We start from the raw sequence: 14,715 nt of genomic DNA, 5'->3' as shown, positions 1-14,715 counted from the left end.
ATTGGATTGGTAGAGCGGTTCTTGAATTAGGCACAGAGACGTGTTTTGACTTTATTTTGGTCCCCTTAGCTTTGCCTCTTTAGTACAAAACAGGACAAACCACGACAAATGAGGTGCAGTTAGAGGAGACTTTTATGGAGCCCTATTATTAATAATACAATTAAAACAGCGCGAGGTTCGCTTGTTTGTTTACTCCGTGTGAACGTATCCTTGGTAAATACATTGTAAACAAATTCCGCCTCCCTGTCCCTTTCTCCCACAGGGTTGTTCCTCTTTGCTGTGAAACAGATTTCACCGCTCACTGTTACCAAGTCTGGCTAAGCCTTTTCCCAACTGCACTTCCATTTACATGCGAGCATCCTTCGAACTTCCGTCCCTACTTTGTGGGAATTATTCCTGCCCTTTCTACACCCCCTCCTGTTTGTGTATACACGCCCTCAGGCTCCTCTCGCACATTCCCATCTCTCTCCTCCTATTCCATGTGTTGCTCTCCTGCCCTGACGCAGATTTTTCTCCACTGTGTCATTAGCCTGTGCCCGGTCCTGCAGCCCTAGATTTGCTATGATTCACTGCATATGTATGCATTCCCCACTTCCAGCTGTCACTCGGAACTTGGTGTTTTTTTGCATTAAGGAGCAGTGTGCTCTTCAAAATCCCAACGCAGCCCTGGGGAACTGGCCATCTGCCACAAAGCCCAGCGATCACTACCTACCTTCCGCAGGGTACTAATACATCGCAGGAAAGCTGCAGCGGACTTATTGAAACCTTCCGGTTCTTTGGGGAACTATGTCTGGTGACAAGAGCGGGGACTTTGAGGTAAGGAAGGGTGCAGCCGCCTGGTAACGCATATTTAGAAGGGTTATCAAACTGGATTTGCAACTTCGGAAGATTTCAGACTGTAGTGAACGCGCCCAGAATAACAGCGACGGGTCAGCGCAGGCGGGGAGTTGGTTGGTTGTGCGAATTGCGCCTCTTATCCACTGGGGAAAAATGCAGGCAAGGTGGTGTAGTGATAACGGGCAGACGCTGCAGAATAACTCAACCCCATGGTGGTTAGAAGCAAAATATTCTGGCACGTGCTAATAAAAAAACATTTCAAAAATACACGAGAGGGTTTTTTTTTTAAAAATACAAATACTTTAAAAAAATCTTGCAAATCAATGGAACACCAAACTGCTTGGAAGTTAGTGAGCAGGAATGACATCTGGGAGAGAATACCAACTTTTATCAGGACATGAGAACTTAAGAAATGGGAGTTGGCCATTCGGCCCTTCAATATGATTCAGTCATTATGATCATGTTACCTCAGCTCCACCCTCAACATCCCCAATTTGTCCCCATATCCCTTGGTATACAAATTACACCCATGTCTCTCGAATAGACTCAAAGACTGAGCATTCAGGGCAGAAAATTCCTAAAGTTCACAATACTTTGAATGCAGAAATGTCTCCTCACCTCAGTCCTAACTTGCGGACCCCTTTCTCCTGTGAGACTAGCACTGTGACCCTGTGTTCTAGATCATCCCTCCTCTTGGGAAAAGTCTAACTTCTCAAGAATTTTGTATTTCACTATTTTATGGCATTAATTAAGTTGACTTTACCTATCCATCTACCCGTTAAAATCAGAGATTCACAGCATCTCTCAGACAGACAAGTGGTTATATAAAGCACCAGTCTGCATCAAGCATGGGACTCTCCATGAACTACCTCAGCCGGCACAGGGATTGAACTCAGGCCGTTGAAGCCATCCTGCATTGCACTGGCTAGCGAAGCTAAGCGGTCCCTGCGACTGGAAGCTCCCCAAACAATCCTTTCCTGTTAACATCTGATTCCCGCTCTCACTCCTTGTGTTCCCAGGCTCCTTCTGATTTATTCATCCTGCGTTTTCTGTTTTTTTTAAGAACTTTTGGGAGGAAGGGAATGCGAGATGCCGGTGTAAGGCTGGACGTTGGCATGTTGGAGCCAACTCTGCCTACCAGCCTGTGACGGCAGTTGTGCCAGGGGGAGTGAGACTGTACTGGGAGAATCCCCGGCAGATCGTTCCAGTGCTGTGTTTAGAGTGCGGCTCCTGGACTCATTTGCTTTCCCGTAGTGGAAGATTACCCAGTAGATTATTCCGGTGTTTTACTGGGAATGGGAAGCCTGGATTCGCTCCTTGGACCTTTTGGTGGAGAACTTCCCAGCAGATTGTTGCCTGTGCTGTGCTGGACTGACTCACTGTATCCCTCAGCGAGAGTTTTTCCAGTACATGGTTGCAGTGCTGTGTTGGAGTCCCTCACTGTATGCCTGCAGTGAGAGATTTCCTAGTAGATAGTTGCAGTGCTCTGCTGGACTGCCTCACTGTATCCCTGCAGTGAGAGATTTCCCAGCAGATGGCTCAGTGATCTGCTGGACTGCCTCACTGTATCCCTGCAGTGAGAGATTTCCCAGCAGATGGCTCAGTGCTCTGCTGGACTGCCTCACTGTATCCCTGCAGTGAGAGATTTCCCAGCAGATGGCTCAGTGCTCTGCTGGACTGCCTCACTGTGTCTCTGAGTGAGAGATTTCCCAGCAGATGGCTCAGTGCTCTGCTGGACTGCCTCACTGTGCCTCTGAGTGAGAGATTTCCCAGCAGATGGCTCAGTGCTCTGCTGGACTGCCTCACTGTGCCTCTGAGTGAGAGATTTCCCAGCAGATGGCTCAGTGTTCTGCTGGACTGCCTCACTGTGTCTCTGAGTGAGAGATTTCCCAGCAGATGGCTCAGTGCTCTGCTGGACTGCCTCACTGTGCCTCTGAGTGAGAGATTTCCCAGCAGATGGCTCAGGGCTCTGCTGGACTGCCTCACTGTGTCTCTGAGTGAGAGATTTCCCAGCAGATGGCTCAGTGCTCTGCTGGACTGCCTCACTGTGTCTTTGAGTGAGAGATTTCCCAGCAGATGGCTCAGTGCTCTGCTGGACTGCCTCACTGTGTCTCTGAGTGAGAGATTTCCCAGCAGATGGCTCAGTGCTCTGCTGGACTGCCTCACTGTGTCTCTGAGTGAGATATTTCCCAGCAGATGGCTCAGTGCTCTGCTGGACTGCCTCACTGTGTCTCTGAGTGAGAGATTTCCCAGCAGATGGCTCAGTGCTCTGCTGGACTGCCTCACTGTGTCTCTGAGTGAGAGATTTCCCAGCAGATGGCTCAGTGCTCTGCTGGACTGCCTCACTCTGTTCCTGCGATTCCCTCTGCCGCCCCCTGCTGCAGACTTGGCACTGGCGCCGGTGCCGCCAGCTCCGTTTTGCAGGGGTGTGGTGCCGCTGGACTTTTCCCTTTAAATGCGATCAGGCTCCAATAAGTTCCTCTTAGGCATCAGGCGGCGGCTACCTCCGGCGTTTTATGTCGGGGCGGCTCTAAGGTTGTTTTGAAAAGAAATTGTTTTCTTCCTTCCCAGGGACTTTTATACCCATCGCCGATCAGAGACTACGGGAATATCTACAAACCCAATAATAAAATGGAAGATGAGAAGATGAACGAGAAATACGTGACTGATGTTCACACCAAAGAGATCGACTTGATCAACAGAGATCCAAAACATCTGAATGATGATGTGGTTAAGGTAAGGAAGAGGGGAAAAAGTTTGTCAAAGTTGCACCTTATGCAGGAACTCAAGTTAAACATTTCTACAGAAGGCAGTCACAGCTTTGCAGGGACAGGGTCATTTCTAGTACAAGTCCAAACTCTCTATTGACAAACAGCTCCAAGTGTCATTGTTACTGTTTCCCTGCAGGTTGTGTTCCCCCTGTGTGGGAGTTTGGTGTTTTACCCCCTGCCGGTCTGAGTTTAACTTGGCTTTACAGGCACTGGGGAGGGATTCCTAGTGAGAAGCCGTCACAGAGCTGGGAAGGTAAACATGGAATTGGTTAAATGACAAATCAGCCGTGAAATGCTCAGTGATTCCAGATTCCGACTAGAATTTGCGCTTGTACGCAGGGTTCCTCCAGTCTGTTCAGAAAACCCGTGTGGCCATCGCTGAACTCAGATGAGGTATTTGCCACCCCTCAACCCCACTGTACCCACTCCCCCCAACCCACTGTACCCACTCCCCCCAACCTACTGTACCCACTCCCCCCAACCCACTGTACCCACTCCCCCCAACCCACTGTACCCACTCCCCCAACCTACTGTACCCACTCCCCCAACCCACTGTACCCACTCCCCCCAACCCACTGTACCCACTCCCCCCAACCCACTGCACCCACTCCCCTCAACCCACTGCACCCACTCCCCTCAACCCCACTGTACCCACTCCCCTCAACCCACTGTACCCACTCCCCTCAACCCACTGTACCCACTCCCCTCAACCCACTGCACCCACTCCCCTCAACCCACTGTACCCACTCCCCTCAACCCACTGCACCCACTCCCCTCAACCCACTGCACCCACTCCCCTCAACCCACTGTACCCACTCCCCTCAACCCACTGCACCCACTCCCCTCAACCACTGTACCCACTCCCCTCAACCCACTGTACCCACTGCCCTCAACCCACTGCACCCACCCCCCAACCCGCTGCACCCTGCCCACTACACCCATCCCCAACCCGCTGCACCTCACCCACTACACCTGTCCCCCAATCCACTACACTCCCCCAACCTACTGCATCTCGCCCACTACACCCATTCCTCAACCCACTGCACCCAGCACCAAGTCCACTGCACTCTTCCCACTGCACCCATTCCCCAGCCCACTGCACTTCTCCCACTCGGTCCAGCACCCACACCACTCTGTCCAACATCCAGCCCACTGCACTTGGCAATTAGTTCCATCCAGCCTGCACCTCTCCTACTCAGCCCAGTACTGAGCTCAGTCCATTCAACATTGCTATGAAAAGACCAATTTACAGCAGATTATTATTCTCAATGTTCACCATAATCAAAAACTTTAGGTGACCTCCCCCAACCCCACACACAGCATATTACTAACCCCCATGTGTATATTGTCAGAAGAATCCAACAAACCAAATGAGGCAATTTATAAATTTCAGACTGACTTTGGATGGGTGAAGGAACTATCACAAAAGGCAGTGTTTACATGAGAAAAGACTAACCTGAGCTCTTTTTGTACTTATTATCATTACATCACATACAAGTGACAGGTTTATGTGATTGGAAGAAACAAAAACAGGTTTGCCAAACTCTTATTGTAAAGCTTGTGCACCTTTAAAACATCCGATCATTTCTTTTTTCAAAACAGTTTTAATTGACCCCCAGAAATTTACAATCATCGACTTTCAAAGGTAAAACTGAGCAAATGGTCATGTGTAGATTTGAAACATTTAATATTGTTGATACTTTTTGAAGTCCAATAGTAGCTTTAAAGGGGCATTGTAATATTGATAAAATGTCAACCGAGACTGTATATGTGAATGTGTGCAATGACATAATAAATGTAGTACAGGTGTTATTGTTTCACCCATTGTACCTGACACTAAATTTACTTCATTACACTTCAATTAAAAAAGTACAGAAACTGTACTGTTAAAGCTGATTGTTCAGTAATTATCTTCTACCATAGAAAATAATTTCTTCGCTATCTGTTTAGCAACTGAAGCCTATTCCCCACCAAAGAAAATACAGTGACACCATCTTTAGTTCTAACCATGGAAAGCATGAGGAGGGTGGATTAGCAGTGTGATAGGCTCATTGGCATTTTTTTCTGATGAAGACTCTGCAGAGCAAATTATACGTTGCGCTTAAAAAATTCCAACCACTATGGAAACTTAACACGTGGAAAAGTTTAGATGATCATAGATTTTATATTATATATAATACTTGTTGCATGTTCAGTTGCTTCCAAAATCCACACATGGAGCTGTATAGTAACATAGTAACAAAGTATTGAAATTAATCTTTACTAGGAAAATTGCTTTGATATGCCATGCTATCAATTTAATTCTTTCACACACTGTTACCCATGACCATTGCACTGATGAATAGAAGGGTGTTCTGAAGTTTCCAAACACGTCACTTTCTTTGACTGAACCACTTGCTGTGATCGAAAGTCTTAAACAAAAAGCAAATGTTGTATGTGTGCATTTTAATTGTAAAACAATTTTTTTTCTGTTTAAGGTACAGTTTCTTTTTTTTAAAGTCCTCAGACACTAAAACTTCTATTATAAAAATGTGGAAGGAACCACAAGTTGTCAGCTATCTTCATTAGTGTTGCATTTCTAGCTAAGTGTATATAAAAACAGGACACCTCACCTTTTTAAAAAATACAGCTATGAACATTAAAGCAGCAGCAGCATAGGCCAGGAGTTTGCATGATGTCAGTATACACTGGCCACTGTAAACCATTTGAGCCGATGCATAGCTTTTACTCTTTGTGTCAGACAGGAAAAATGTAAAGTGACAAAATGCAAAAGCTGAATACAAATATGGATTTTGAAAAATAGCTTAACTGAAGTAAAAAATAAGTGCCGCTTTTCATTTTAGGTCTATCCCTGAATCTATACTTTGGTGTTACAATGTTAGTGTTTTTCTTCTGTGATCATTTAAAGCTAACTAAATCCTTCACTATTTAAAAAAAACTTTGATTCTGATTTTCTATTTAGTATCCAAATCGCCACAGCTAAAATGCTGCATTTTCTTTAATGATGTGGCCCATTTTAACATATTACCATGTCTATTTGGCGCTTTTGATTTGCATTTACTCCTGCACTGTCGCATTATTTTGGCCAGAGTACTAGTAACTGATGGCCAAAAATAAAATTGTTCCTTTTACACTCATGGGCACAGATTCTGCTTTTAATTCACCCACCAACTGTTTGGTTACTGTTGTCCTTGGGCTGCTACTACCATAGGCAGTTAAAAGGAAAGCACAAAAGTCTAACCAAGTGATATATGCAGGCTGGGTTCAGTGAATAAAATTCTTTGTTGTTCCTCCCACTCTCCCACCCCCTGAATCATTGGGCATTTGAGCATGTTTGGAATTGTGCCACATTGAACCATGTTTGAGAGGAGAGGCTGGGTCTTTGATTTAAAATAAAACTACTAAGTACCTGCAGGGTTAAAGCCAATTTCCAACTCTTGTTACCTGTGTCAATATTTCAACAGTTGGCAGATGCTGGTTGGCCTGGTAATTCTGCTGGCTTTTAAAGGAAGTGTTAATGCCAAGGGAAATCATTTTTAAGCTGCCAGCAGTTGTTACCAACAGGTAAAACTAGGCTGAAATCTTACTACACAAGGAGAAATAAAACTGGCGCCAGGCTTTTAATGCAGGGGAAAAAGGAACACGTACTTCACTGAACTCTTATCCAGTCAAGGTTGGGAATCCACAGAAGCACAATTAATTTACAGTGGAGCTGAATTATGTAAAATGATGATGCACTGCCTTTAATACAATACCAACAAGATGCCCTACACATCACCAAAAAAACAAAGACTCCCGTCTGACTTTTTGATGCTGCAAAAGAGATATGATGCCTGTAGAAACACACTCTGGGCAGCTTCTTAGTCAAACAAAACTAACTTTATTTACACAAGAGCTTCCGTGGGTTTCTTGTATCCTGCCAGCCCCTCATGCAGCCATTTTATCCTAGGGAACCCCTCCCTAGAATTTATTCCCCCAGGCTAGCCACATATTGGTTGAACAAATCACATGACCCGGACTCAGTTGTACTGATCTTAAAGTGACAGTCATCATATCCCCCCTCCTTTAACTTCTTTGTACACCTTTTCAGTTAACAATTGAACCAAGAGTTTTCTGAATTCTAGAAATGATTACATATGTTATTTGCCCGGACTTCGATTACATCATACGTACTATAGACCCCATAGTTATAAATTAAGTCTTTAGAGTAGTTTTTGAATTCACATCGAGTGGCATAGTTCAACAGGTTGTGAAGCTTCTGCCTCATTTTCCAGAATTGTACTAATGGGTACCTCCTGGATTACCACCAGCTCCTGCTCTGTCCTGGCCCCTTTAGTGGGCCTGTGGACTCTGCTCCCCTCCTACTCAGGTCACCGCCTGCTCCCTGGCAGTCCTCCGCTCCAGCTGTCCTGGGCTCGCAGCCACATTTGGTGCAGACAATTCATGTGACCCCCCCCCCCTACTCAGTTGAACTGATCTTAAAGTGACAGCCATCACAATGCCAAACAATTAAAGTGGGACAAATAGGTGCTTTAAGGGTCAGGGAACAGCTAGGAAACAGTGGCTATTACACGATCAGGTTCGATACAACAATATTGAAAAGCTGAGGGAAAAGTCCAAAGATAATGGTACTTCCCTGGAAAGTTGTTTTCAACGTGATAAGTAAAGGAATCAGCCCAGGGAAACTTGAAAGAAAAAAATGGCAGACCAACCAACCGAGAAACAATGAAAAATATCCAAGCTAATATGCAATCTGGTTAATTATGACAAGGACTTCAGGAGGATGGAGACCGAGGTTGCCAGGTTCAGTAGGTAGATGTCAGCTGAAATTTAATAAAGAGATATATGAAGAGATACATTTTGAAAGGATGAACGAGAGGAAATAATACTAAATGATAAAGCTTTAGAAGCAGCAGAAGAGAGAAACTTGGGAGTTCTAATACAAAATCTTTTAAAAATGGGAGAATAACTTAATAAAGTTGTATGAAAAGCATGAGCTTTTTTAATAGGAGTATTTAAGCAAGAAAAACAAAATAACTTGCATTTATATAGCACTTTACACATCATCAGGAAGTCCCAAAGTACTTAACAGCCAATAAATTTCTATTGAAGTGTGGTCAATGTTGTAATAAATGTAAATGCGGCTGCCAAAATGTGCACGGCAAGGTCCCACAAATAGCAACAAGATAGATGACCAGATAATGTAATTTATTGGCGTTGATTGAGGAGTAAATGTTAACCAGGACACCCGGAGAACTCCCCTGCTCTTCTTCACGGGGCTAAATTGGATCTTTGACATCCACAAATCCTTTACACCCAAACTGAACAAGCAGACGGGCCTTGGTTGTTTGAAGTAGTGTTGCCCAATACATTAGCCACATGTAGCTAATTGGGAATCCATTTGTGACTAATTGCATTACTGATTAGTAAATTAAAATGAGTAATAGACACTGTTGGGCAGGTGATCTTAATTCTCATAGTCACAATGTGCGCTTTAACCTTCATGTGCATTTGTTGGTAAAAGAGTAAGACAAAAAGCATGTGAGGGGTTTTTTTTTGATTGTGTGTGTTTATTACCTTGACTAGTGGAAGATTTTTAGTAAATATACACATGAAGTACATTTACCTATACAATATGGGCGTATTGAAGCCACTTTCTACTAAAATTGCTATGTGCTGCCATGGCCTTACTGGTGACTAATCAGCAATTTCTGTTGGACAACATTGGTTTAAAGTGTCATTTGAAAGAAAGCACCTCTCACATTTTAACACTGCATTGCAGTGTCAACCTAAATCGTAGGCTCAAAGCTTCCAAGCCAGTCTTGAATCCATAACCACAGTTCTACTGCTGAGTCAAAGCTGCTACTTGAGGTAATGATAAATATATATATATCATTGGTTAGGCTGCAGTTGAAATAACGGGTGGAATCTTGTGCCCTCCCCTGTGGTGTGTTTGGTGGCGGGTGGCAGGTGGGCATCCCACCACCTTCTCGCCTCCACCCCGAAGTCCGTGGCAAGAAGGCCCATAGACAGCCTTCCCTCCCCTCTGCCAATTGAGGCCCTTAAGTGGGTAATTAAATTAGCAACTAGAAGGCTCAGTTCTACAAACATCACTAAAATAAAGGAGAGCTTTTTTAAGCGAAGAGCTGTTAGTGGAGGGTGGGGTCTTTGTTCTTATTTAAGGCAGAGTTAGACAGATTTTTTTCCTGACAAGGGAGTCGAGTTGTGGAGGTGTAGACGGCAAAGTGGAGTTGAGGCACAATCAGATCAGCCATGATCTTATTGAACAGCAGAGCAGGCTCAATGGGCTGAATGGCCTACCCTTGTTATTAAGTCCTATGTTCCTTTAGAACATGCATCACCCCACTGGGAAACAGTGGTCAAAGTAGAACCCATACTTGCTTTCAAAATAAATATAGATAAATATTTGAAGAAACTTGGCAGTAGGACTAACATAATACGTTATCAGAGAGCTGGCAAAGATGCAATGGGCCAAATGGCCTACTTTTGTGCTGCAAAAGTCTATGATTCTTCCTTAGGCGGGTTGTTAAACATATTTATCATCATTTCCAAATGATAGAATGTGGCAATTCTCCAAAAATGCTAAATTTAAGTTTCCACTGTTGATAGAAAGCTTTTTCTTGCCTACATTAGTGAAGCATCATAATTACAGAGAGTCAAATGGATACCAAACAACATTATGTACAAGATGTGCAAATATTTTTCAGAAACCACACATATGTAGAAATTTCCACTGTTGACCATAGCAAAATAATAAACAAAGCATTTATCAGTTTGCTATAAATAGCAAATAGTACAATTTTTTAGCATTTGTGAAGCCGTAGAGTTGTCAAATCTTTTTTTAAAAAAGGAAATAACTTGCATTTAATTAGTGTCTTTCGCATCTTCCATATGTAACGGATTGACTGCCCATTCATATCATTGCCATGTGCAAAATTTCTGCTGCATTTGCAGAGATAACATCATTGCACTTCAAATACATTTAATTCACTAGAAACACTTTGAGACATCTTTGAGAGATGCAGTGAGGTGCTATGTAAATAAATGTCCCTCTTTACCCAGCCAACGATCCTTTCTCTCTGACACTACTACTCCATCCTGATGTCAGCTCATTTCTAGCTCCCATTAAGCCACATCTATTTCAAACACTACACTTACCTGATACTGTTCACCCATAAATGAAATCCATAGCCAGTATTAGAGAAAGCAGTTGCTAATTAAGCTGAGGCAAGAATTATAATACTTAAAAAATGTTCTGCTCATTACCTAATTCTTTTAAGCTGAAAACTTACTACTGAAATTTCTCTCTTGTACTTGAGCTGTAGTATACCCAGTGCAGTGATGTGTCAGAAAGCTATTTAAGTGAAAGATACCAAGCCACTATTACTTCCATTGTGTGTGGACCATTTTGGTTTAATTAGTGCAAATTGGCCATAGTCATATTGCATTAGTGTTTAAATGCCTTTTCTGGTTTGTCTCCATGCACACATGAAAATCATCAGGCTGCTGGATAAATGTAACACATGTCCTTAAAGAGCTACATTATTATATGACTGAAAGTTTTCTATTCCCTAGTGCTGTCAAAATGGTTGTGTTCTTCAGAGTACAGTACACTGCTGGCTGTTATATTAAAGCCATGCAATAGAGTTTTCCTACAGGCACCTTGGGAAAAATGTTTTTTTAAAAATCCAAATTAGTCCATGCTTATAGTTTCTGTTATCACTTGAATGTAATTCTATTATTAATATCAATTAAATTACCGAATCAGCAGGTATATAAATATTTGCACACCAAGGGTCTATGTACAGTATATTGCCATTTTCAATGTTAATTTGGAGGTTTACCTGCTCCATAATACAATGCACCATTATTCCAAGCTCTCATATATGTGCTTCCAAATGATCATATGAAATATTCTATCTGATTGTTTCTACCATCTGCATCCAAATTTGTGATTTGGCTACAGCATCTCATAACTCATTTACACACACCTAGGAGTTCTCTGACTTTAAATCCATCTCTACCGTTATTGTGTATCCAATTTCCATTGTTCACCACATATATTTTCCGATCTAATTTTCATCACAAAAGTTAAACCAGTTACTTTACTCTATTTTCGCTAAAGGAGGATGTCTGGAGGATAGAAAGCACATTCTCTTTCTTTTCTGTTGCAAAGGCCCTTTGTATAATGAGCTTTAACATTCTCAACTCAGTCCTAATGGAGAGAAGCCAAAAGCTAAAATTGTAACCAAAGGAATTTACTTTCTTTAAAAAATAGAAATTTGAGAAAGGGTAGAACTTAGACTTTAAAGGATGAGGAAGTTGAAAGAAAAAGCTCTGAACAGAAGATAAATGATTGAAGGCAGCTAGAATGCAAGACAGCAGAGAAGAACTTGAGGCCAGGAAGAAGGGTGGGTGTTGCTGCTGAGCAGGCAAGTGACATTAGTTTGCCATTCTGTCTGCCTGATGGAGTTCACCAGTAATGAGTTGGTGAATGTGACGCATTCCAATATTTCTGATTCACGGAGAACAGTGCTTTTAGATATTATTTGTGTAGAAAAAGCAGTTGAGTATTGTTGCTGCTCAGCATATTTTGATGGTTAATTTGTGTACAATAGTTATGCATTTACTGCAGAAGTTAATCAGAATGCTTCTGTATTTCTTCTGTCATAGGTGGATTTTGAAGAAGTGATTGCTGAACCAGAGGGAACTCACAGCTTTGATGGTGTTTGGAAAGCCAGCTTTACTGTCTTCACAGTGTCTAAATATTGGTGCTACCGCCTGCTGTCAGCACTCCTTGGGATACCTTTAGCAATTATTTGGGGAATTTACTTTGCGATTTTAACATTCATCCACATTTGGGCTGTGATGCCCTGCATTAAGAGCTATTTGATTGAAATCTATTGCATCAGCAGAGTCTACTCTATTTGCATTCACACCTTCTGTGACCCTTTCTACGAAGCTGTGGGGAAAATGTTCAGCAGTATCCGCGTATCAATGCAGAAAGAAGTGTAAATAGGAAAATATTGATAGAAGTGGTTGATCACATTATCATGTATAGCTTCCCACCAAATGGAAGTTCAGTTTTTTTTCGGAGAAACAACTTGGTGCCTTTAAACTAATAGCACTGTCATAGGAAAAAATGGTGCATGATCTTGCATTTTATTACTTATCCCTGGAGTGTTCTGTTATCCTTTTATGGTACTCCGCATTTTAACACTGATCTAAGCTTAACACCTACATTCCTACACTGTTATATACCATATGACTGCTTTTGTAAACAAAATGAGTCATTGCCTTTCTTCAGCAATTTAGCCCTACTGCTTTTTCACTCCATTGTGTCCCATAAAACCAGAAGGTCCATTCTCCGATTCACAGTACTGTACTTAGCAAGATGGTAAGGACAAAGGATTAAACACTGAGCATAGGATCCTTCATACTGTTTAAATAGTAGAGACTTGCAACAAGATGAGATGAGTCATTTTGCAGTGAGATGATAACCGTGTTATTTCCTAAAACACAATGCAACAAAGAATTTCCTTTGTTTAATTTTACTTGAGGTTGTTGGGTTTTCTAAAAACACGTCATTATAATTTACACATCTAGAGTGCCAGTCTGGAATAGCCTACAGCTAATGCCAGCTAAGTATTTTGTTGAATAGTCATTTTAATTGGAAACTAAATGGCTCCACAGGAGTTATGTTGTGTTTTGATGCCTTCAGGATTGAATCCTCTCCCAGCACCATCCAGAATGTATAATGTTCCTTATTAAAGTTTTCCTTTAGTAAGCGTTTCAACAATTTTTGTCCCTTTGCCTGTCATGTTTTAAACTCTCTAACCTGCTCCAGAGTATGAAAAAGAGAGCAATGGCAAAAAAAAGTTACAATACACCTGATGCTTGCACCATTTGAAAAATTGTGACAAATTGTTACCTTGCCATACGATTAAATTACTGAATGTAACTAAAATTCTCCACATTGTACATTGCAACATGTTAACTAGCTTTATAAAAAGACAATATGCAACCCAAAAGGGTTAATATCCAGAATTTTCCAGCTTAGATGATGGCAGCAACAGCCTAAAGCCAAAACCAAAGCACGTACTACTGAAGCAGGGTATGTTTTGTTAAGTAGAGTTACCTGTGGAACACTGTATGTGCCACACCCTCCACTTTTTAAAATTTCAAACATATTCATAGGCTCAATCTTTGTTCATACCAGATATATCAGCTACAGCTGCCACATTGAAAATATGCAACAAAAAGTTAGAATAGGGTTTGCTACATCTGCTGTTTTACAGAGACATTGTTGGAAAATTCTTATTGGGGTTGTATATAGTCAAAATATAGTTTAAGGTCTTCCACAAAATTAAAAAGAAATAATTTTATAACCATAGGGTTTTTTGCAGAAGCTATTTTATATAAATGCAATTATATCACTTATTAATCATACAGTATATAAAATTTAGCCTTTATTTTTTATTGTCACCTTTTAATTGTGTTGTTGCAAATTATTGGATCTCTTGGTAGATTTTTCCAAGTCATATTGGAGCTTATTGATGCAGTAGATGTTCAACCATTTAAAGTATGTTAGCATGTAAGAGCTGAAATTATTTGAAAAAAATAAAGAACCAAATGTTTACACTAAAAGATTTGAGTTATATTCTTTTTAATGCATTTTTTTCTTGTATTAATTCCATAGAGTACAATGTTTCTTCTTCAAGTTCAATAAGATCAAATTTGGTCTTTGGTGCAAGTTAATCATAGCCATAAAGAGATCATTTGCGTAACATATCACGTAGGATTTACAGAGCAATAGAAGTGGATGGAATTTATGTTGCATATAATTTATGTTAACTGCCTAAGATTGTAGTATATAATAACCTGACAACATATTGCTTGCCCAGAGTTGTAAAGAACATTTTCTAATGTTGACCACACATTAATTCATGTTACAAAAATGAACTGTCATTTATAGATGAAGTTGTTCGACGTCAAAATCCTGTGCCTCACCAATGCAGTAACAGCCCCTTTTAAGTTACCTTGTGGAATAACATTTGGGGTCTCTCATATTAAATGTAAAAATAAG

At 41.6% G+C, this 14,715-nt stretch overlaps 1 protein-coding gene across 1 annotated transcript; it reads left to right on the top strand.

Annotated features, from left to right (window-relative positions):
• The first annotated feature begins 498 nt into the window (after nucleotides 1-498).
• cav1 (caveolin 1) lies at nucleotides 499-14,276 on the top strand. Its single transcript, XM_078568042.1, has 3 exons — nucleotides 499-816; nucleotides 3,409-3,573; nucleotides 12,303-14,276. Exons 1-3 carry the CDS (start codon nucleotides 787-789, stop codon nucleotides 12,642-12,644), a joined length of 537 nt encoding a protein of 178 aa, XP_078424168.1. The 5' UTR covers nucleotides 499-786; the 3' UTR covers nucleotides 12,645-14,276.
• The last annotated feature ends 439 nt before the right edge of the window (nucleotides 14,277-14,715 follow it).

Source organism: Cetorhinus maximus, chromosome 22 (genome assembly GCF_964194155.1).
Source record: "Cetorhinus maximus chromosome 22, sCetMax3.hap1.1, whole genome shotgun sequence".
In the NCBI taxonomy this organism is placed as follows: Eukaryota; Metazoa; Chordata; class Chondrichthyes; order Lamniformes; family Cetorhinidae; genus Cetorhinus; species Cetorhinus maximus.
Note: the sequence above shows the minus strand (reverse complement) of the source record. Positions and strands in the feature narration are given on the sequence as shown.